The sequence below is a fragment of the Sphaeramia orbicularis genome, chromosome 12, assembly GCF_902148855.1.
Source record: "Sphaeramia orbicularis chromosome 12, fSphaOr1.1, whole genome shotgun sequence".
NCBI lineage: Eukaryota > Metazoa > Chordata > Actinopteri > Kurtiformes > Apogonidae > Sphaeramia > Sphaeramia orbicularis.
The window spans coordinates 31186450-31211016 of NC_043968.1; the positions used below are offsets into that span (position 1 = coordinate 31186450).

Consider the following 24567-nt stretch of genomic DNA (forward strand, 5'->3'; position numbering starts at 1 on the left):
TAATGCTGTTTAGTTAGGTATTATCATTCCAAGTGGAATTTCAGGGTTGAATTATTTCAGTGCTGCTCTGTAGTTGATTGTGTGTAATACCATTTACACCTTTATTATTTAGTCCTAAATTTAACCAGGGATTTTTTCCCCCCATTTTTGATCATACTATAATATGTAATAGAGTCTTCAGCATGCGTAAAGCTATTTACAACAAGGCTGCTCTGTCTAAATCACACAAACAGGCACATGATACAAACACATTGTTTGTAAATTGAATTTAAAGTAATGGAAATATAGTTTGAGCTTTGCAATATTTTGGAGAAAAATGTGATTATGCTACATCTAATGCTACAGAGAGTAAAGGCACTGACATCTTGTGTTAATCTACATTTTAAAGCCACTGTCGGGGCATTATAGTATTATTAGGTTTAAGCTTTTGTTGTGGGTTAAAGCAGTAGACATTGAGTACATACCCAATAGAGGAGTTCACTCAGGTACATCAGCAGACATTAGCAGTCAGTATACATCTGAAGGCATCACAGCAATAGGTGTGTCAGCTGAACTTACCTGTCCGTACCAGTTATATTCCAGCATCTTGGCAACACTTGAAGCAGCAAAGTTACACAAAAACACTTATGCAGCTAAAAAAAAAAATCCTAATAATTGTGGCCTGTTGTTCTCCTCTGAGTCCTGCAATACAACTCTTAGTTTTCCCTGTGTGGAATTGATGTCATCAGGACTTTGGGAGGCCAGGCATACGCTAAGCCATTTTACACACACACACACACACACACATTTTGTACACATGCACTGGTAAGTATACACTCTCACTCACACACACCCCTGACTCTCCTGTTGAATTTTGGCACTCCCAGGGCTTACGACCTGTTGATAATGAACCTGAACCCATTATTTTGAGTCAATGAATTGAAAGAAATAGGGCAAAGAATGAAAGCCACAGGGCCAATTAACGGCATTCTTTGATGTATTACCCTTGCTCACCACTCAACCACACCGCTCTGCGCCTTTTGTCTTTATCCCCTCTGTTATTCATTAATTATTCTGAGCGGGGTCAGAGTTCGTGTGGCTAATTGTGCAAACCGTCTCTCTTTGAGGATGGCAAAAGATTCGCCCAACACTGACACTCCCCCTGACTGTGCCCAGCCACCTTGAATTATGCCAATTATTCCAATTCTTTGATATTTTTTTTCTCTCTCCTTCTGTTATATCATTGTACTCAGCTGTATCCCTTGTACTCCTCCTTCATGACTCTTCATAGTTTCCATCACTGGAATCTCTCCCTAGATAGTGTACAAATACACACAGTGGACAGTAAAGGCCTTCTCAGACTCAGTTTATTACTGTAGCCCCTGAGGAACTTCTTGCCCTTATCCTCAAGCAGTTTTATTCCAGTATTAGTTTGTAGAACTTACTTTTCCATAACTTTATTTAGGAGGCATTGATCATTGTATGTTTGTAAATTCTACTCTTTTTTTTTTTTTTTTAAGCTGTTTGAACAGGTAGAAATAATTAACCTAGTATGTGTTTTGCAGCTTCAACAATTTTCTTGACAAACTGAGTGACATCTTGTTTCCCAAGTTCCCATAACTTTTGAAAAGAGTTTGTGCCTCTGGATTTTTCATGGTCTGAGCCGGTTTTAACGGGCCATTGGAAACGCATTTCTCAGTTTAGGATAAAGATGAGCTATTGTTAGTTTTCTTCTTGTAACTTTTTTTTTTCCTAGATTGGATTTCCACTAAAGGAAATGCATACGTATTCCTCTTTTTCAGATTCATTCTTTCTATTCTAACTTTATTTTTTGTAAAAGAATTAGTTGTTCAGTCTGCTTCAGAGGAAAAAAAAACAAACACATTTTGACATTTTCAAGGGATTCCATTGTAAAATACAGGAAACAAAGGCGATGTAATTCTCCTTCAGCTACTGGGGAAAAAGAAAGATTTAATCAGATTAGGAGACATCTCTGAAGGCAACCCCTTGTTTAATACAATTAAGAGAATAGACTGCATATAATAACTTAATTATCTGTCAGGCTGTTTATAATTCCCTTTATCTGAGGCCTGAATGCTGACATTTGTTTCACAAATTTATTGTTTAGAAATTGTCTGTTTTTAGCAGAACCCTTAGTATACTCCAGAAAACTTTAAACATTGTGACCTAATTCAGGTATAATGAAATATAACAATCAGCCCTATCCTCATTTGACAGCAGTGTGCTTTACGATGTAGTGACTTCTTTGGTCATCATCCAGTAATGTCGTCCAACATAATGAATTTGGTTAAACAGTGAATTTTATTATTTTTATTAATGACATGATTTAAATCCAATTTTTTCATTATTTTTTATTCTGTAGTACTACTACGAAACAGTCTCCATGCTTCGTTTCAGTGAAATGACATTTTAGTGCTAGTGTTTCCTAAGAAGCCATATTGTCCAGGCCTTCTCTGAAGTCCTTTTTCTTCAAAGAGAGTCCCCTACAGCACCCCCGACCATGGTCAACCCAGAAAGAGTAGGTCCTCAGGCTTCGTCTGTGTCACTGACGCCAATGGCTAAACACTGTGTCCTAATCTGACCTCCTTAATTTGCTGTGTGTGAAGAATGACCTATCGTAGCGCTTCATCTTGCCTTTCCACATGTAACAAAAGGGAAGTGATGTTAACAAAAGGCCTGATAAGATCATGTAGCGCCCACAAGCCAAAAACAAGGAGGATCCATTGAGGTGTCTTTTCATTCTTTTTAAACCAAGCTTCAGGATGTAAGACTGTAGATCATATCTTATAGTTGTTTCTCACAGGAAGTTTTTGATGAAGGGTTATATCCTGTTACAAATGAGAAAAAAAGTTTAAAATTTTATTTTATTTTATTTTATTTTAGTCTCTCACCCACTGTCAGGTAAAAATCACAAACTAAGCCTCTTGCACATGTCTGCTGCTATTTGCACAGGTCTGTTTAGATATTTTGTACCACATTTCACACATTCCCTGAAGACCTTGATGCTTTCATAGTATTTAAGCTTTGTCATTTATGCCAAATATTTTTTTTCTGTTTTTATCAATTTCTACCATGGACCTTGTTATTTTGTAGAGTTGCATTCAAATTTCATTGTACTTGACTACATAATGACAATGAAAGAATTCAGTTCAGTTCAATTCAAGTCAGTTCAATTCCGTGAAAGGAACAAAGTTTAGTGTATTTATGGTTCATGGTAGGTTTTGTTAAAATCTTTACATGTACCAACTTTCCTATTACAACACTTCCAAATCCATTGGTGTTTTTTGTGTTCAATACAATACATCTTTTAGTTTGTCCAAATTCCTAAGCAGATACTGTCATTAAGATGAATGTGTGTCAAATTAATGTAACTTTTTTCATTTTTAATTCACTCTTTTCAATTCCTCTGACACTTTGCAAGAATATTGCTTTATTATGAATTTTTGTTATGACCGTATACAATATATGTATACTTTGCATACATTTTATGTCCATTAAAGCTCATATACATCACATGAATGCAGTCAATATTGGAAACAATATCTTAGTACGTCACTGTTAGATCAAGTATCCAAGGATAAACAGTGTATTCCATGACTCACACTGTCTATGAAGGATCATATACGCAGATAACACCATACATGTAGACACACACAAACACACCAGGGGTGCAAGAATACCAATTATGTTGTTCTTGTTACCCCCTCTGAGCTTATCTAGCCTCTGGGGAGACTTCCACCCCACTCCCTCCCTCTTCTTCAAACATAGATCCCCAAACTCAGCGGGAAGCTTCTACTGGTCACAGCCACAGTCCCAGCTGACTCACTCCATGATGCACACTGTCCACTTCCCTAACCACACACTCTCTACCCCACGTTGTCCCTTTTTTTTTTTTTTTTACCCCCTTTTGAATCCTATTAGTGCATGAACTTAGTTTAACTGAAAAAGACTGTCGACTTCACTCAATTAGGCCTAATAGGATTAGGTTGCTGGTATGGGCCTGGAGGTTTAAATAAGGATGGAATTTTGGCAGACACCTGCTCTATCCATTGCATTAATCTCATAAAGACTATGGAGTATGCAGGGGCCCTAGTGGTGTCCAAAGTTGAATGTTTGGATGAATGGCTGTATTAGGTGCATTGGCTTCATAGTCAGTGTAGTGAGTCCTAGTGTGGAAGTGAGCATCAGTGAAACAAGAGCCTGCATGTACATCAGGAAATCACAACAGCCGTCATGCTTTTGTTTATTGAATTTACACAAATTTGAGGAAGGAGGTCACCTAAAGAGCGCAGACCTCCACCAAGGCCAATCTTTTCCTCTTGTTCCACAAATGACACACAGATTATGAGATTTGATGCCACTTGGAGGTCAGTTATTTATTTTACTGTATAATAGTGGCAAATGCTACCAGTGTCTTTAGTCTTGGACCCATTACATGAAATATCATGAAAATTGGTTCAGTAGTTTTTTGCCTAACGCTGCTGACAGGCAGACTGATGGAGAAATTGGTGAGTTTTCAAGCATATTATATATCTGGATTAATTTGTTTGATTCTTTTGATTATTGTGTAATTCATATCACACCGTAAGTCGATCCCCTGATGGGCTTACAAGACACCATTCAACCAACAAACAAAAAACTAGAACCAGAGTACCAACATAAATAACACATAGTTCACTGTTGCTCATAAAGTTGGAGTAGAATATTTGCACCTCTACTCATGAAATGATAGTGACAGTTTGATTTATTGTTGATAGATAAAGTGTAACTGGGACTCAGTATGTAATCACTGAACCTGGTCAAAGGTGATTACTGATGTGTAGAAATAGGAATAAAATGAGGAATGTGTCAGAAAACCAAATTATTCCAAGTTAATGGGAAATAGTGTGTTAAACAAATGAACCCTCCTGATATTTTCTCCAAACTATAGAAATAAAGGATGCTGGATGCTGAACATTAAACATCCATTAAACACCACTTCCACTCTGTCATCATCAAACCACCTTAACACCTCTAGATCATGGTCAAACATGTCTTTAAATATAGATATTCTCAACTCACGTTCACATCATATTGTAATACAGACAACATCAATTACTTGGCCAGCTAGGCTGATTGGCTTGTGCATACTAGTGAAATATATCTTCACCAATTAATAAGTCAGGCATTAAATTCTGTAAAGTCAAATATCTTTTTTCTTGTCCAATCTGGTAAAATAGGCCTAGATAAAACAGCCTAAAAAGGCTGATGACATTTGAGTCAGTGCTCAGTGGGAAAGAAGGCGTTAAATGTAAATGATCTGGATAGATAAGAGTGGGAAAACAGACCACATAGTTGGTTTGTTGTTAGGTTAATTGCAAACAGTCTATTATTAATCATTGTCCTTAACTAAACTGACAATAGCTGTTTTCATGTTACTGATGACTTTACTGCCTGATCTTATCCATGTAAAACCAAATTAATTTAGTAGCCATCCACCTGTGTTAAGCAACAAAATAAAAGTAATTTAAAAGTCTTTATATATATATATTTATAAAATGGTAATTAATATGAACCTGAATTTCAGAAATAAACAAACCAAAAACACATTAAAAAAAGAACTGCTTTTAGAACAAGATTAGATTATCCATCTTAAATTGGAAAAATCAAAAAGGAACATGTGCAAGAACCTGAAAAGTGTCTGACGTAAAGGCATATACAGTAAGTACATGGTTGGGACAGCAGCATTTTTCATGAAGTGCAGTAGATCCAGACAGCATTAGCCCTGAGTGATACAGATAAGATAGAGAGCACTAGCAGAAATAGGGTTTGTGAAGATAAGACTTGAAGTTAATTCAAGCTTGCATTCATGTTATTTTTAATGACCCATACGGCCTCATTTCAGCTCCAGAGGAGGCTCATAGGATGTGGTTTTTACACATTTATTACTGAACGCTGTACAATGGACTTAAGCCTATGTTACTAACCACCGGTCTTCCCAGGGGTGTCATATCAAGCCTCATACCAACACTTCACAATGTCTTTCCCGGAGGTCTCTGTGTCTCTGGATGCTGTGAATAGCTATCCTGGTGGCCTTGAATCCCCCCCTGCCCCACCTTGGAGGATTATGATATGTTTTATCCAGAAGTGGCCTGTGTTTTGTTCTGCGTGTCAATTACTGAGACAGTTTGCTGGCTTGAGTTCTGCTATGTAGACGAGGTCAAGGGTGAGCTATAGGGGTGGTGTGTGTGTGTGTGTGTGTGTGTGTGTGTGTGTGTGAGTGTGTGTGTTTGGGATGGAGTTGTGTCCAGTGTGAGACAATGAAGAATCAAACATGAAGCATTTAGGAAACCATTCTGCCTAATCCTATTAGTCTTCTCAAATCCTTTCACATACATAAGGGGTCGTTAGATACTCATAGAAAGTTTCTGGGTTTTTTTTGTTTGTTTTTCAGATAACCACCAAAAAGTAAAGCTAGATTATATAAGTGTTTGGCTATTGCTGAATGAACTCAAACTCAAGTAGCGTATGAGTGAGGACAAGAGAAAACGTTGTTTCCTTATATGTGTTAACCACTGTCCGTGCCAACTTCTTAAAAACATCTTCATTAGACTACTAACTGTGGTACATTACTTATGTATAGTTTTTTTCTTTTTTTAGGGGTGAAATGAAGAAAAACAGTGAGTCACATAGAAAACACAATTTAAGTCAGAGGCTTTATTTGATTAGCTAATTTCATTTGCAACATACTCTGTAAATCAGACTGTCATTTGCGCGTGCAGAAAGAGTCAAAAACCTAGTTTGGTGCAGACACTAAAAAAAGTAGGGGAAATACTCTTGAAAGGATTTGCTCATCTTAAATAAATTTCATTTCACACTGATTCAATTAGCATATATGCACCAATCTTATCCTGCACTCGCTGGCCACCACTGATCGTCTTGTGTTAACGGGTTTGCTGATGAATGAGAGGTTTGTGTTTACCTGGTTAATTAAAAATGCATAGCAATTACAACTGTGACAAGCATTTGGCATGTACATGGAAGAGGAGACAGAAAGAGGCGTCTACTGTGCAACACAGATAGAAAATTTGTGTAAAATAATGTAGTAATAGTGGGTCACAACACAATAATGTCTTGTCAGAGAGCAAACTTGAATTGATTGCCATTCGAACATTTATTTCAGTATAAAGTAGCTCCTTGTTTTGGATAATCCCTTATGTTCCAACTAAAGCAAAAATGAATTTAAAAGTAAAAATGTGGGTCATTTAGCAACACTAATCTGTCAAATTATCTCTAAAATGCCCGGTCACAGAGATTTCGAATACCGTGTTTTGACCCTAGCCAATAAATGTAATTGATAAATTCTTATTATTTTCAATCAACTGCCATCATATTCTTTTGTTGGATATAAACATGACAGGATGATCCATCTGGACCTTGCAGAACTCATTCACCATACATTGCATGAACCACGATTACTGGCGACAGAATGTGTGTTTTCCTTAGACGTATTTAATGTTTCCAGCAAATTGTTCTGAATCGTTACGCAGGACTCCTGTCTGTCTCTATCCCTCCATTCATGCATGCATCTAGTCCTGCAGACAAACAGTGGTCCAGCCAGCCTAGGCACTGAGCCAGTCCAGATGGGTGGTCCAAACCAATCACTGCTGCTCTCCCATGCCTTGGCCCTGCTAGTGTCCCTGCTGCCCTGACACCCTCCTCTTCCTCTGCTCACTCCCTGCCTCATTTATTCCTCATAGTTTTTCTCATCTTTCTTATACATATTTCCAGCTTCAAAGAGTTTTGGTGCTTTTTTTTTTTTTTTTTTTTTGCGGGGGGGAGGGGCTCTTTCAAGACATCCCAACTGAAAATCCTAGAGGATCCATTTTTTTTTCCTTCATCTTTTGTCAATTTCCTAAATATGTCTGATTCCATCTTTCTATTTCCACCATTATATTAACTAGTCTGATACCAGTGGCATTAGCTCCTTTAGCTGACTTTTATTTAAACACTCTAATAATAATATCCAAGCCTTTATCCACACATCCACTGTCATTCTGAAATATGGAGAAACTCTCTGGGATGTCTTCTGTGAGTCTCACTTGTCTTGGGCATCTTTAAACACAGGATCTAGCTGTTATATATAAGTTTAGTTTGAACATTTGCAAGTTGAGCAGTGTATTAAAATGGCTAAATCCCAGTAAAACCAAATGCGACTTTAAAAGACACGTCTGTCAAAACGTGCCTTTTTCAAAGTGTAGTTGTAGCTCGGAGGTTGTTGTTCTTTAAAGTATCAACTGAGACTCTGAAAATAGTAACATGCAGATAGTAGAATGGAGGAGGATGCTGACTAAAATAGTCACCAATCACAGGATTACTTCCGCAGATAACAGACTAACATGGTGGCATAATGCACAAACTGCAACATAGCTGTAAATGAAAGTCTGGTTTTGACCAGCTCTATATGTAAAGTGTCATGAGATAACTTTTGTTATGATTTGGCACTATATAAATCCAATTTGATTGATTGATTGATTGGTTGGTTGATTGATTGATTGATTGATTGATTGGAAGCCCCCTAAACTGTCTTTCTTATATGGTTCAGCCATTAAACCAACTGTTCAGAGACAGTCCGATATCTAGATTGTTTTTGTGCATACAAGTAGACAAGCTGAATTTTTGAGCATCATTTTATTCATCTTGCAAAAACACGCAAAAGTTGTGTTTGGGCCATTTCTGTGCTTTTCTGTGAATGGAGCTTTTTCATATATCAAATAATATATAATATCAAGTTCTACCATATGAGTAAGTCTGATAAATAGTAAAAAATAACTTAAGACGGGGTAGAAATAATTTAGCGCTGAACTTCCTCATTCTCATTTTCAATACATCAATGAAGGCATCATGTGATTTCTGAGAATCTAGAATGTTTTTTTTTTTTCGTTTACATTTCCACTTGTCTCTAAGTCTTTATTTTCATCTTCTTTCTTTACATGTTCAAAATTAATGAAATTTGACTGTTTTTTACCTACCAACCCATAACTGCCTTCACCTGGAGCAAACCTAACCTCTTCTCCTCAGTTACTGAAGGCATCAGCTTGAGACAGATACCAACACACAAACATCCACACATATTTGCACAGGCACCCACAGATACACATCACACACCAGAGAAACTTTAACACATGAAAGACCTCCTACAGAAGTGAAAAACATACTGCAACAATGCTTTGAAGTCTATCAGTCATCCATCTAATGTAGGGATGTTTTCTGTTCCTCTTCTTCTAACAGTCTGATTCATATCTCCTCTTACAGCAATTCCCTCCCTAAAGCCTGAGAGACAACCACAGCCGATCTGGGAGTCATTTGGCTCCTTTGAAAATAGCCCTATGCGTCCAAAATATTCAGAATTCAGCCTCACTGTTGCACCAAAGCAATGCAAGAAAATAGATCTGATTTTTCTAGATCCCAAATGAGCTGTGCAATCATAGTGCAATCTTAAAAAATGCACATATATGCAATAGCACATGAATGCACAGTATAAACCAACTGGCCTACAGTAATTGTAATAGGCAATTATGACTTAGTGAAGTGAACTGTCAGCACATTGTATGGGGTTTTTGCTGGTTGGACAATGGTGCTACAATCGGTAATGAGCTCCAAAAAAATGACCCCTGAAACACAGACTTCATTCAAATGGTTCCCGTCATGTTTGAACAACAGCTATAGTCACTAACAAACTAGTATGAACTGTATCAGGAAGTAAATACACAGCAACGGAATGCAGAGTTTGAGAAGACTAATATTAATGGACCATGGAGCCAAGTAGTTTTTTACAAAGACATAGTCAGTGTTTCAGCGACCCCTAAACAGCTATGACAACAATGTGTCATTGATGCACTAACCAGGAGGAGGCCTGCTGGGTTTACGACCTGGTGGTGGTTCATATTTATGACAGCAGTTGTATTTGATGGCACACTATAATTATGCATGTGACAAACCTGACGAGTGCGTAATTATATCTATGGTGATATATGGCCCATTAGTGTTAATAAGCTGAATGTTGTTCTTTACATTGTGATCATAGTTCTTTGTCTGATCACCACATAAAGGTAATGTGAAGACACTGAGACAAACAAAAGCAGTAATGCACATAAAAGCCACAGGAGACGTAGAGCAGCTTTTTAAAGACCTGTTGTGGATGTATAGATAGTAGCAAAACAGAGGCACATTGTTATTTTAACCCATAAAGACCCAAACATCCGCTGCTGACCAAAAGCATCTACTGATCTAAAGTGTTAAATAACTGTTAATCCACCAATCCTGTCAATACATGTAAATCATTTTTGGTAAAATGCAATTTCTCAGATTTTCATGGTCATCAGATATGACCCATTCAGATGTTCAGAGGCTCCGTAGTGAATGTGGAAACACCATCATCTTCTGCAGCACTGATTCACCAGATATAATAAACCTTTGAATTTACTGTGTGTTTACTGATGTTTTTATGAACATCCACAGCCACGGAAAAAATGATTAGACCATCAAAAGTCATCAAAAACAATGGTTATGCAATCAAGTACTAACTCATGTGTGTATCCTGTGACTAAAACAGACAGAAAAGAAAACATGGAATGCCTAAAAGCAGTGTTTTTGTCAATACAATGCCATAGATATTGATATAAGACCTGAAGTGATTTTGGTTATTATCAAGAAAACATGGAAAATGGCTAAATATCAGCTCTTAAATTAAGCTCTTATGAGCTATTTTGTTGTTATTATTGTATTTGTCCAAACAAATGTACATTTAGTTGTGCCAGGCATTAAAATGAACAAGAAATTTGAAGAAAACAAGAGTTGGTCCAATAATTTTTTTCTGCGACTGTACATGATCAATAAATTAAATATAGGAAAATATCAGATTTTTGCTGAAAAATGCAAAATGTATAAGACAATATTATAATAAATGATGATAAATCACTTGGGAAAAACAAAAGAAAAATCACATAGAAGTTATGACAAAAATAGTTGTGGGTCTTTAAGGGTTAAGAGCAGCAGAACCAGATCTGTATACTGTTAGATAATTGTATAAAAATAGTTTTTAAACAAATAGAAAGATAAAATGTCCACACTTCTTCTGTATTTTTCTGTTAACACTGCTATCCAAAATGGTTACCAGTATTCAGTTAGGACTACGTACCTTCCATGGGTTTTGGGACTGGGGCCACACAGGTGGTTTAATGTAGGCTCCACTGTAGGGACACTGAGAACGGGATAGATGGGTGGTGCTGGTGGACTGAGGGGGACAGAACTGAGGCCAGCTCTGTGGAACTGGTCCAGAATTCCACACATCCTCTCCATCATGTCTCTGACTAATCACCCACTGGTTGTCTAGGTTGAGGTATGACGGGAACATTCCTTACAACCTGATTATGGATTTAAGCAAAAGAAAAGGAAATGGCAATGAATCCAGATTCAAATATGGTCATTTACACATAAAACCACTACTGGGTAAAATGTATCTCTGTAGAAATGCACTGATTTTGGCTCCATTGAAGTTTAAACCTACTCAGTTTGTTGACTACACAACAAATATTTAAGTCATTATAACAGTTTTCAGTAGATATGAGACAGAGATGTATGTACCAAGCAAATATTAAAACATTTTCTCTAATACTCACTTTTGACAGTCATAGAAAGCAGTTAGTGTTCTTAAAAGATACTGTGATTTTAAGACTACTTTGTGAAGACAACCCTAATGGCATGACAGTGGACATTTTTCTAGACTACAACTGTGCATGGGTACATTTTAGTCATGTTTAAATGTTTGGTACATATTGAACCCTAGCAACTCTAGTGTTAAATACTGTTATATTCTAGGACAATAATAGTTCTAGTGTTGTAATAATGTTACATTCATTCTTTCTTACATTTTTTGAAATGAATAATAATCCTCTGAAGGGTCATGGGAGTGCTGGAGCTTATCCAAGTTACCAATGGGCAAAGGCAGCGTAAGCCCTGGCCAAGTCACCAGTTTGTTAAATAATTATATATTCTCAAAATTTCTCTTTGGCAATCTTGTTTGAAAGTGGGACACAAGGATATAGTGGATACACACAGAGTAGAGTGGAAAGTAGTAGTGTGGCATTTTATTACTTGACATTATTGTGAAATGATAGATAGATAGATAGATAGATAGATAGATAGATAGATAGATAGATAGATAGATAGATAGATAGATAGATAGATAGATAGATAGATAGATAGATAGATAGATAGATAGATAGATAGATAGATAGATAGATAGATAGATAGATAGATAGATAGCCTTTGTTCAGTTTCTTTTTTAACTTTCCCAGGAGTCTTGTTGTCTGCCATTAGATTTTGACAGTATTTTTCCTTTAAGCTCTTTTAGCTTTGTGCAAATTATCCACTTACAGAATTCCACTTACAGAGATATTCAATCTAGTGACAATAGAATATCTTGATTGGGTTAATTTGTTAAAAAGATTAATTTAATAACATTTTTGCATTTCCATCAAGGAGTAAATGGATGGATAAACTTGATTATTGTGACAGAAGTAACAACAAGCATCACGCTGTAGATCAAAGCATCTGCTTTGGCCATTCTTTACCCAGAATCAGTTGATAAATATATAATCAAAAGCCTATTTCAGTGGGAAGATATCTCTGCCAATTATGCATTCTTATACATAGTTAATAAAAGGATTCAGCTAAACGTGGATCACTATGAGGTTCGCATAATTGTCTTTCCAAAATAGCAAAGTTTGAGTTTGATACTTGATTTAGAATCATAATTACTGCAAGGTTTCCTCTGACATTAATGATTTTTTTTTTTCTGCTAATATTTGTCCGTGAACACTATCACTTGTGCCATGACACAAACTCAAACATTCCAATTAATTTTTCGTCACAGGTTGGAATTAAAATGATGGGCTGCAGTTGGAAGGCACACTGGAGACCTGACCAGAACTGCATTAGGTGAAGAGAAATCAACAATAGCCAGTGGTCCCAAGGGGAGCCAAGGGCACAAGCAAGGAGGTAAGTAAGTACTTCATATCCAAATTACAATATCTGAGTGCAAATTAGCTGTCACTGCCACTGGACTACTAATGGAGAATACATGCAAAATAGGGACTTATACAACTGCTACAATGCGGAACTGATTAAACACAAAGAGAATGTAAGTGAGAGAGAGGAAGAATGTGTGTGATTATAATCTTGGAGTCTAGTTTCTGGCTCTTGCTTCTTTCAGCTTCTCTCTTCTTATGTGGGAGGTTAATTGGCAAAGCATATGGCTGCCTGGCTGTCCAAGCATGGTGCAAACAGTGTTTAATTGCCTTTATTCTGTCGCCGAACTTTGCAGAATTTGCCAGGCAGTTCTAGACACCATGTAAAAATGTGTCGATGATGTGAACCAGGCGTCAGAGAACAAGTTTTTGTAAACATAGAAAATGGGTTTTGTCCACCTAGCTGCATTCCTACAAGAATGGTCATCTGGGACAACTGTGTTTGTCTGTGTGCGTTCAGCCTAAGTCTTTGTCTGTGGTTTGTGAGCTTCTCTGTTAGCCTATGAGCAAGGCATCTTCCTTGACATTTAACTGGTATGAAGAGTGTTTTGGGGTCAAGGAATGCCACCCGCCGGCCTTTTGTCACCCACAGTGTCTATTTCAATCAGATGGCACAGAGTCTCAAATGAAAGATATTTACCTTGGAAAGTATTGAAATTCCAAACATTTGAACTACTTTATGAAATGCATAGAAATACTGAACAAAACGAAAATTGACTTTAGATTTCATGATTTTATCTTAACCTATTTATTTGGTAATTCGTTTATTTAATAACTTTGGTGAAACCAGCAGAATTCTGGTAAGAAAATTGAAAGCACAACCTTTATGATTATATTAATATTAGTGAGAAACCACTTGAACGCTGCGGTAGCTAAGCAGAATTTGAGATGTTTTAACAGTAGTGATTGGGAATGTCTTCTCTGTCTGCTTGTTTTGTTTAGCTGTTGTTTTATTCCCCTCAACTACAAACTTTCTGTGATCATCTTCTCCTTGTACCCTCAGGACAGGTCTGCATTCAGATACTCTCACTATTGAGCAGTGACTCCTAGATTAGGGTCCACATCAAATTTGATTCAAGCCCAGAGCAAGAAATTGGCTGAGAGCCTCCAGAGTTCCCATCTCCACCTTAATTAGGGAACCTTACCTTATCTAATGTGGCACTTTATTGTCTGTCTGTTGGATTGCTGTGTAAAGCTATCAGAACCGTGACTGTGACGTCATGAGCACATGATACTTAATGCAGATTACCACCACTTTATGGTCCCCTGGTTGTTCAACATGTGGTTTCCCGTTTTGAGCCCATCTGATGTACTTTTAAGCTGACTGAGAACTAACTGTAGACATCAATGGTCTCCTGCTGCTCCATAGTCTGGGTGCACTAATATACATTCCTGAGGGCTTGTCATTGCAGCTGAGAGGTAAATAAACTGTTACAAGACTTGAGACTTTGTACACTGTTACCCATGAAGTTGGAATAAGATATTTTTACCTCTTCTTATGAAATTATTGTGACAATGGGATTTACTCTTGATAAAGTGTGACTGTAATAACTGCATCTGGTCAAAGGTGATTACTGATATATGTGTCTGAAAAAAAAAAAAAATCTGTTTATTTATTTATTTTTTATTTTATGTGTTGTTTTCTTACTTGCTGTTTTTAATCACCTTTTATATGTTTCTTTTATAATGTTTTAAATGTGTTTCTTTTTGTTTCTTTTATTTCAATGTCCTGTGTGAAGCACCTTGAATTGCCTTGTTGCTGAAATGTGCTATACAAATAAACTTGCCTTGCCTTGCCTTAATGAAGCTATCGAATAATGCAGTAAAATATGCATTTAATTCTCCAATATAGTTGAGTAAAAGTATAAACTACCAAGATGTAAATACCAGTGGCAGAATGAACACAGCAGTTGTGGACTAGTGTGCAGAGAAAAGTTTTATCTTTTTGTTAGATGATGATGTTTGTGTTGACAAATCTCAAGCTTTTCACTTTAGTCTTTGATGTCCACATGCATTTTTGTATTCTAATACTAATGTGAATATGAAAAAATAAATGAATAAATGCATGTGAAAGAGTACCCCAAAAGTTTTGAACCTCCACTCAAACTGCTGTTAAAAAACTCTACATTATCACTGTAACTAACTGAATAATTAAGTGGAATTTGGCCCCATACTTTGTTAAACTGCTGTCCTTTCTGTCCACAGAGATGGAGGAGGCTAAATGGAAGTGTAACAGGCTGAACAGGACTAAACTTTGTTACGTGACATTCAGAGCAGGTTAATCGTCTACTTTATGTCGATTCTGAAGTCCCGAAAGAGTCTATAGCCCCTTTTCCACAGCACTTCTGTGACGGGAATATTTCACCTTTATTCAGGAATGACGTCTGCATAAATGAAATGGCGGGATCATTTGGTCCCACCTTTATCTTTATCTTTCTCTGTACACTGCAAAAATCAAAATCTTACCCATTGTATTTTTCTCATTTCTAGTCAAAATATCTCATCACACTTAAAATTAGACATAATCACCTAGAGCAGGGGTGTCAAACTCATTTTAGTTCAGGGGCCACATTCACCCCAATTTGATCTCCAGTGGGCCAGACCAGTAAAATACTTGTAATAACAGTGAAAAAAGTAAAATTATATTATGATCAGGTTTACATCTACAAAGTTTCCTTAAAAATCTAAATAACATGAACAACTTGAATTGTCATAAGAAAAACAAGTGCAATTTTAACATTTTACCAATATTCTGCCTCGTTTTTTTCAGTTCATCATTTACACATGTTCATTACAATTGCACAAAACATTTAGTAACAGGCAGAATATTGGTAAAATTGCATTTACTTTTTTTAAGACATTTCCGTTTGTTCATATTTGTTCAAGTTATTCACATTTTTTGTGAAAGTATAGTTTGGTAATGTAAACATTTTCATGTAATTGTACTTTTGTACACACACACACACACAAAAAAGCCAGAGACAATTTGGGGTTGTCATTATTTATAGGTTATTATGATAATATTTTACTGGTCTAACCCACTTGACATCTAATTGGACTGTATGTGTCTGTACGTGGAACCTGAATTAAAATGATTTTGACACCATCGATTGTTAATGTCTTCAGTGTGATTTTTGTATTTCACAAATTCTTCCCAAGGGCTGGATTGGACCCTTTGGCGGGCCGGATTTGGCCCCCGGGCCGCATGTTTGACACCTGTGACCTAGAGAGTAACTTTTCAGTGAGATAAAAGAACTTATTTTTAGACAATAGATCTGGAAAATCATATTTCAAGAAATCTTACCAAGATAATTTTCACTTTTTTGATGCTTAAATGAAGCAAAAAAATCTGCCAATGGAACAAGTGAAAATTATCTTGGTAAGATTTCTTGAAATACGATTTTCAAGATCTATTGTCTAAAAATCTGTCTATCTCACTGAAAAGTTACTCTCTAGGTGATTATGTCTTATTTTAAGTGTGATGAGATATTTTGACTAGAAATGAGAAAAATAAACTAAAATAAACTGAACTGCAGTGTAATGCCTTTGGAGGTAGTAACAGAGACGCAATCAAGGTGGAATCATGATTCCGGAACACTATGTAAAAGGAACACCTCTCATTCTGCAAACCAAAGTGTCCTTTTGATGATGTATTGTGTGTGCGACCCTAATCCCCAGGGGGATTTAAAAATGAGCGTGGGCCGTGTACAGTAAACAAACATATCAACATGACTAGAAAGATGTTGAACTGAGGAGACACTGAGATCCACCAACTGTTGTCACTTGGGGCGAAGGACTCTTACCTATGCTAATATTTGTGGAACGGTGAAAGACTCTGGAGAGGTTAGCAACACCGCCATGCTCAGGGTATTTCTGCAAGTTATACGTCACACCCTACGCTGCGCTGCGTCACCGCCCCTTTGATTCCGGAACACAAGTCCACTGTGTAAAAGTCCAGCCTGTGTCACCTCTGTTACTCCTTTGGCTTGGCTGTAGAAATCGGTCACTGGTGGAAAAAAGGTGGGATCACCATCTCACCTTTTTTCCAGGATTTCTGTGTAAAACTGGCTTGTGTCTCATTCACAGCCGCTTGGCCACCCATGGACAATCATTCAATCACATAAGAACAAAAATATAAACAGCTGGTGTTCACTATAGGGTGCGAAATGTCACCTGTTTGCCAAAAATCAGAGCTACATACACACTGTTTTGTGTGTGTGTGTGTGGGGGGGGTTTGCTAAAAAGATTACATTTAATAGTCTTCCTTCTCCAAGTAGTCCTGAGTGGAGGTGGTCATCAATCAATCAATCAAATTTTATTTATATAGCGCCAAATCATAACAAAAGTTATCTCATGACACTTTACATCACAGGTGTCAAACATGCGGCCCGGGGGCCAAATCTGGCCCGCCAAAGATTCCATTCCGGCCCATGGGATGAAAGTGCAAAAATTAACCTGAACAGTCCAGGTTGTCAAAATCATTTTGGTTCAGGTTCCACAAACAGACCAATGTGATCTCAAGAAAAAATAACAACCCAATAACCCATAAATAATGACAACTACAAATGTTCTTTGTGAAAAATTATGTGGAAAAAATTTAAGTGAAAAAAAAAAAAAAAAACAATACACTGTGAAAATATTAAAATTTACAAAACTATTCTTTCACAATAAAATCCAAGTAAATACATAAATAAAAACAAAGATGAACAACCCGAAATGTGCAATTTTAACAATACTCTGCCTGTTATTAAATGTTCTGTGCATTTATGGATCCAATGTGATCTGTAGTTGTTAATAATGATAAGAGATGTAATATTGTAGAAATTGTTCAAATTTTAGTTCCAAACTCCAGAATTTTAACAATATTCTGCCTGTTACCAAATGTTTATGTAACATTGTGTGTAATGTACATGTATGAATAATAAGTCGAGGCATAATATTGTTAAAATTGCACTAATTTTTCAAATAAAATTTCTGTTTTTTCAGGTTTTTCACATCTTTGTTGTAAAATGTAAATATTTTCATAATTTAATAGGTTTTTTTTGTACTGAAACAAAAACAAAAACTTGGATTTGTCATTATTTATAGGTTATTAAGTCATTATTTTACTGGTCCGGCCCGCTTGAGATCAAATTGGGCTGAATATGGCCCCCAAACCAAAATGAATTTGACACCCCTGCTTTACATATTGAGTCAGTCGAAACCAGACTCTTAGCCAATTAACAGAATCCTCCAGGAGCAAACACTTGCATCCTCTATGGACCAGCCACCAATAGTAAATATTACACATTTCTACACATATTTTAGTACAATACTAAATACACCATCACAAAGATCTAGTAACGGATGGCTATAGAATAATTATATCCATTCATCGAATCATCATCTTCATTTGTTATAAAATTCACCAAAGTTTGATGAGTTAATTAAAAGTGAAAGACATTTAATGTGAGACTGATATGAAATAGAGAAAAGCATAAAATCGTCTTATTTAGAAGCTGGAACATGTGGGTTTTTTTGTCCTTTCATTCAGACAGTTAACTGTTGAATGTCTGTTGTTTAGAGTCCATTTCCTGACAATGGAGTAATTGATTAAAGACAGAACTTTTAAGCGCTTCACCTAACCACCATCACTGACATTCATTCTGTTTTTCATCTCATCTATTCAGGTGTTTCCTTTCATTTGTCGCCAGTCTTTTTTTTTTTTTGTTTCTCTGTCTGTCTGGCACACTTACACAAATCCTCACCCACCCACATGGAGGCAGGAAGTTTGGAGTATCATTGCTGAGGATTTTCTGAGTGTCTGTGTCATAGATGAGAAAACACACACACACCATGGTCTGCCTCATTAAAACCTTTTCCATAGATGTACTACTTTGTACAGCTCTCCACTCATCATCACCTCCAATCCGCTCAACCCTTGCCTCCCTTTGAGCTCCACTATTTATTTTCATCAAGGCTTCACTCTCTCCTTCTTTCTCTCTACTTTTTTTTGCTCTTTCTCTCATCCACAGCGGGCTTTGTTGCTGGGCTGTCATGTATTGAAGCACCTATTTATTTGCCTTTTTTGCCGTTAATTCTCTTTTATTGTCCCTACCGATATCCCACTGCGTCAAGAACAAGGACACTGCTAGATTTTTCTTCCCTGTGTTCAAGACATGAGCCAGTGAGCCAAGATAATGATGAAGAGCTCAGACACAGGAGATCCTGCCTCTATCGCCGATCACACCGGCAAAGTCTTCTTAACATTACACCAAACAAGGTCGTTATTACAGAGGGTATTTATTATCTGTGAGCAACTAAGGGTACTGTTAGAATATTTTGAATGGCAAGATTTAGAGCTGTGTAGATAAATGAGGGTTTTGACCTGATTCATTATATACTGTACCATTACTAGAGATTATTCAGATTTAACAAACTGTAGCTGATGCCTGTAAATGAGTTGGTATTTAAAATGTGTAAAATTAAAAGCAAAACTAACATTAAAATAAGCAGGAATAACAGTAATCTGTTTAAATGTGAGTGTTTTTCTTTGTTAGTATTGATATTATATTGACAAATTCATCTTTTGGGATCTTTAAAGCATAGAGAGAAAAAAAAAGAACTCCAGAAAAGACAATACATGAGTGTCTTTAGCATCTTCTTAACATCGGGGCAAAACAGTTTACTGAACTGTCTTAACATTTGACAAGACTATGACGGATAATGTTCCTGATATTTATTTTACCTATATACTCATACTTGTCTTCATCTGCTTTTTTACCTATATACTGGTGTAAGAAAATAAAATAATAAATAAATGTGTTAATACCCTAATTGTTGATTTTTTTATTTTTTATTTTTTTTAACCTATATACTGGTGTAAGAAATCAATGATTAGGGCATTAACACTTTTATTTGACCTCATTATTATTGAATTATTAGGATTAGGTTGTTTTACGTAATAAATATTACATAGAAATATGGACAAAAATATTGAGACGCATTTAATTAAGCTGTTTCATTGCTAACATAACAACAAAACAATAATGTCAAATGCTCTAATATAATAATAATTGATTAATTAATCATTTATTTGTTGGTTTTCTGATAAAGGTAGGTTAAAATACTGAAACACATCAGATTATCCTCATTTTTATAGGTATAACTCAGCCATGCAGTGACGATAAAGGCTTTGGAGTTCATTCTTCTTTTTTCCCCATACAAACATCACCTCTAACAAGACATTTTTTGAGCCCAAGACGTGCACATTTTTCAACATTTTTTGTCATAATATAATTTTGTATTATGACCAATGTCAGTATCATCTTCAGTAAACATTTTTACTTTTATCTTCAGTGTCAGTTTTCTTTACAGGCTTACAAAATGCTTCTGAGTTTGTTTTGACTTAATTTTACTCAATGCTTATTTCTTTTTTTTTTTTTTTTTTTAGTTTTTTAATTACTGTAATTGTTTTCAATGTTCTGTCTTTAGTCTGAAATATTTGTCACATTCTGACCATAAATAACCATTTTAAACCTTAAGTGATCATCAGGCTTCCTCAACTATAACTATCACTTGGGAAGAAAAACTGGCCTCTAAATTAAAAGAATTAGTGATTTAACATTTATCATGATATTGACAACGATTTTCATGACGATATTCTAAATCAGGGAGGGAATAAGAAGTCTCACAGATTGTAGGTGTGATGAGTCCCAGCATTTTGCAAAAGACATTTTTAATCTCAATTAGCCTTTTTTTTGATTGAATAAATGTTGATTATTATTATTATTTTTTTTTTTTTTATATGGTGTTACATGCTTTGGAAATTAACATCATTGTCCTTATTATATGTCACAGTCTGTTTGTAATATATAAATTATCTTATATAGTGACATGGTGCTACTAAATAAATTCCATCATTATTATTATTATTATTATTATTATTATTATTATTATTATTATTATCATTATTATTATTATTATTTTAGAGAGTACACTGAGTTGTGATATTAAAAGTACCTGCAACATGTGCATAATGAACCTGATTGTGTCTCAAGATAAGGAAAACTGATTCCATACGTGTCTCCTTCACGTCAATCAGATCCATTTTGTGACTTCAAAGACTGTTTTCAGGAAGAAGCTGTAGACCGTGGATGAACATTCACTTTCACTATTCATCGGTCAGGGGTGTGCACCACCGCTGAGCGTTTGTAACTCCAGTCTCTGTCTTTGAAGTCAGCCCCCAGAGCAGACAATGTTTATATTCTTCTGACACATTACTCTAACTACTTCACCCTTTTCCCATAAACATCTATATCAGACTAAAAGTTACATAAATCTCACAAAACAATACACATCATAGCTAATTATTAGCTATATAAAGCAGATATAAATATCTTTTGTAAATCCCCCTGTTGTCAGTTCTGTATTAACCACAAGATGGTGCTGTATGCTGTGTTGCTTTACATTTCAAGTTTACATGCAGGTTAATCCCTCTCAAACCTTGACTTAAAAATGAGTCAGTGTGTCATAATTTCTGTTTCTATATGATGTTTCTAATGCACCATGACTCAAACTTGAGTGATTTCCTAAACTTCAAAACTCTTGCCCTGTGCACAAGCATAAATGCCAAAGTGTCACTGCACACTTCCATTGTATTGCACACTTCTCCATCTCTGCACCCTACACTCCAAACATACAGAAGTGCACACATCTGTGCTTTTTCAGAGATCACGTCCATGTAATTCTCTCTCATCTGTGCACAGACACACACATTTTGACACCTCAGACAATCAAAACACTGAACTATGTGCTTGCTCTGATGTGCTATATCTGACATCTTGAAGCCAATTAAATTCAGTGCTCATTCATTGCTTTTGCTTTCCAGGACAATTTGTTTAAAATGCTTTGGGAAAAAAATAATACTTAGTCATGCTGAAGGTGACTCATTGTCCCATGAGGTCTTTCCACACGTCTCTGTGGAGTTAGTTCTGCAGCTATAGTGTTCCCCCTTCACAGCCCCAAAACCTGCACACGCCCTGCTCCAGATTCCCGTGATGAGCGTGCAAAATTGGAGAAGTTCAACAGGTTTTTCTTAACCCCATTGTAAATAATATCAGATGACTAAAAATGAGGAAGAAGCCCATGAGGAACTTTAAATGCTTCTCTGCTGTGTCATTCTGATCTTTCAAAGCTGCACTGACACATGTGCAACACGCCTGCGCCAATACATAACACGCTGTTGTCAAAATAACGCCAGGAAATAAAATATCAAAGTACAAACACAGGCTTTTCCCATCTGTTATGATGAAAAATTCACAAATAATATTAATATTTGTAATATTTTTAATAAGTCAACATATTTCTGATAAATAAGTAATAGAAAATACCTCCTCTTATGTCATTTAAAGACAAACAATGAAAAAAACAATGGTATATTATGATTTCACATGAAGTTTAAGTTGATGTGAATTGAAAGTTAATATCAAATGCAACAAAACAGAAAGGTGAACATGAGTCATCTCTGATTTTGTCACAAACTGATCATCGTCAGAGTCCTGTGCTACTAAACAAGTAGTGCAATAGTTTAACTATATAGATTCAAATTGTTTGTTATGTGTCGATACCAAGTTGTTATATCCAATACTAGTTCAACCTCACAATTAATTACTTCCTGTCAAACAGGATGTTGCATGTGTAGAGGTGAGTTTAATATGTGTGTGTTTAATGTGTATGTATGCATGTTTCCCCCAAAACCAATGGGCTTTATGCACAGCCCCACTACCTCCTGAACTAGAGGCAGCTCCTTTATTTCCTGTCTTTCATTATTGGACACACTGACTAATCCAGGTGTGTCTGCTACTTCTTGTTGTGACTACTGTGGTCAGACACACCTGGATTAGTCAGTGTGTCCAATAATGAAAGACAGGAAATAAAGGAGCTGCCTTATTGTATAGAGACCATAGGCCTATTATTAAGACTTTGTCAGGTACATTTTTCCTTTTGTCAAAATAAGTTTTGGGCATCTGTAAATAATGTTTGTAAAACACTAAAACAATGGAAATACATTCTGGTAAATGTTTGTGATACAATTAGGCTGCCCATAATATTCTGAATTATCATAGTAAATATTTAGTCACATTAACCAGACTTATACAAGACAGTATTACAGGAGCAGAGAGATGTATTTGATAATGAAACATATCAAAAGTCTTCAATTACCTTTAGTTTGCAGGCTTTTGAAGGAGATCCACTTCATATATTATCTGGAGACCAACATAAACTCAGTAGTATCCTATGGATACTTCATAATTCCAGGACACATGAACTAGTGAAAGGGCCTGAGATTTAAACCAAATTGCGTTTCCTCTTTTTTCGCACCCAGGAGCGGGGTGCAAAGAGACGCTTTTGCGTCAGTCACTTCTATATCTGAGACAGAAATAATCACAGATTCTGGCAAGTCATTCTGTTATGTAATGACCCTCGCCCACAAATGAGTCAAATATCATAAAAACAAACAAAAAATGTTGGTCTTTGATTTGCATTCGAGGTTGTTCAACAGAGTCTAGTAAACTACTACACATAGTTTGTCTGCTTTATGAAGTTATGCAGACTTTGATACTGTTGTCAATGTAAGTTTAAACAACACAAGCTTGACTTTCTAACACAGACTGAATGTTGTTAAATTCACCTTCTTACGATAGTTTAGCCGTAACTGATCAGTGCTGCTCAACTTGTAAGAACCAAACAGACAAAGTGTTTTTGGTCAGTTTTGGAGAACAGTGACATTTCATTCCAGAGTAAAGGGCTCCAATATTGCATTCATGGACACACTGTAATCTGCATAATAACAATGATGAACAGCCCATCATGGACGAGTTGAGAGAAAAAGCTGCCCTTCAGATGCATGTTGATTGTGTTTATTCATTGCAGTTAGGTTGATGAGGGAGCAATATGGAGGAGGTTGGATGGACACTTGTTACGTGTTACCGTTAAAATAGCAGACATCTCTTGACAAAGAACAAACACCGAAGCCAGACTGAAATCAAGGCGTCTGCAAAAGCTCTCAGGAATGCAAATTCAAAAGCACTTCATTACTTGCTTTTTCCCTGCAATCTTGTGTCTGAGAGACTGAACTAAGTGGTTAATCAAGCCAAAAACCAAACCATGTCTGAGGGGCTGGACAGGAGACACCTCTGCTCACGGACAAGACCAGGCAATGTGTGTGTTAACAGCATATATGTCAGTGTTTTGGATCCATTTGCCATCATTAAACTAATAATTATTAACCATTTATGTTTAGGGGTTGTAGTGGTAGAGTACTTCAGAGTAAATACAGTAGATTAGTTTCTGGTATGGCTAATTTAGATAAATGGTGTTTAGTTTTAAAGTCCATATACATTTTATTCAAACTGTGTCCATACAAGCAACCTAACAAGCTACTAAGCTCTTTTTAAAGAAAGTCTATCAGTGTCCAAGTATGCTTGAAAGGCTATGCATAGAGATGTTTTCACAC

The 24567-nt window shown here is 36.2% G+C and overlaps 1 protein-coding gene across 5 annotated transcripts in view; it reads right to left on the bottom strand.

The window, feature by feature from the left end:
• The window catches only part of tfec (transcription factor EC), a 47644-nt gene extending 24283 nt beyond the window's left edge, over positions 1 to 23361 (bottom strand). For 4 of the 5 annotated variants that reach the window (XM_030151144.1, XM_030151148.1, XM_030151141.1 and 1 more), the window contains exons 1-2: positions 23274 to 23361; positions 11180 to 11405 (exon numbers count right to left, since the gene is read on the bottom strand). In XM_030151144.1, the coding sequence (XP_030007004.1) occupies positions 11180 to 11395 (216 nt within the window). In that variant the 5' untranslated portion in view covers positions 11396 to 11405; positions 23274 to 23361. Of the gene's footprint in view, positions 1 to 558; positions 596 to 11179; positions 11406 to 23273 lie in introns of all 5 variants that reach the window. The other variant, XM_030151142.1, reaches the window with a different exon arrangement.
• Positions 23362 to 24567: the final 1206 nt, after the last annotated feature.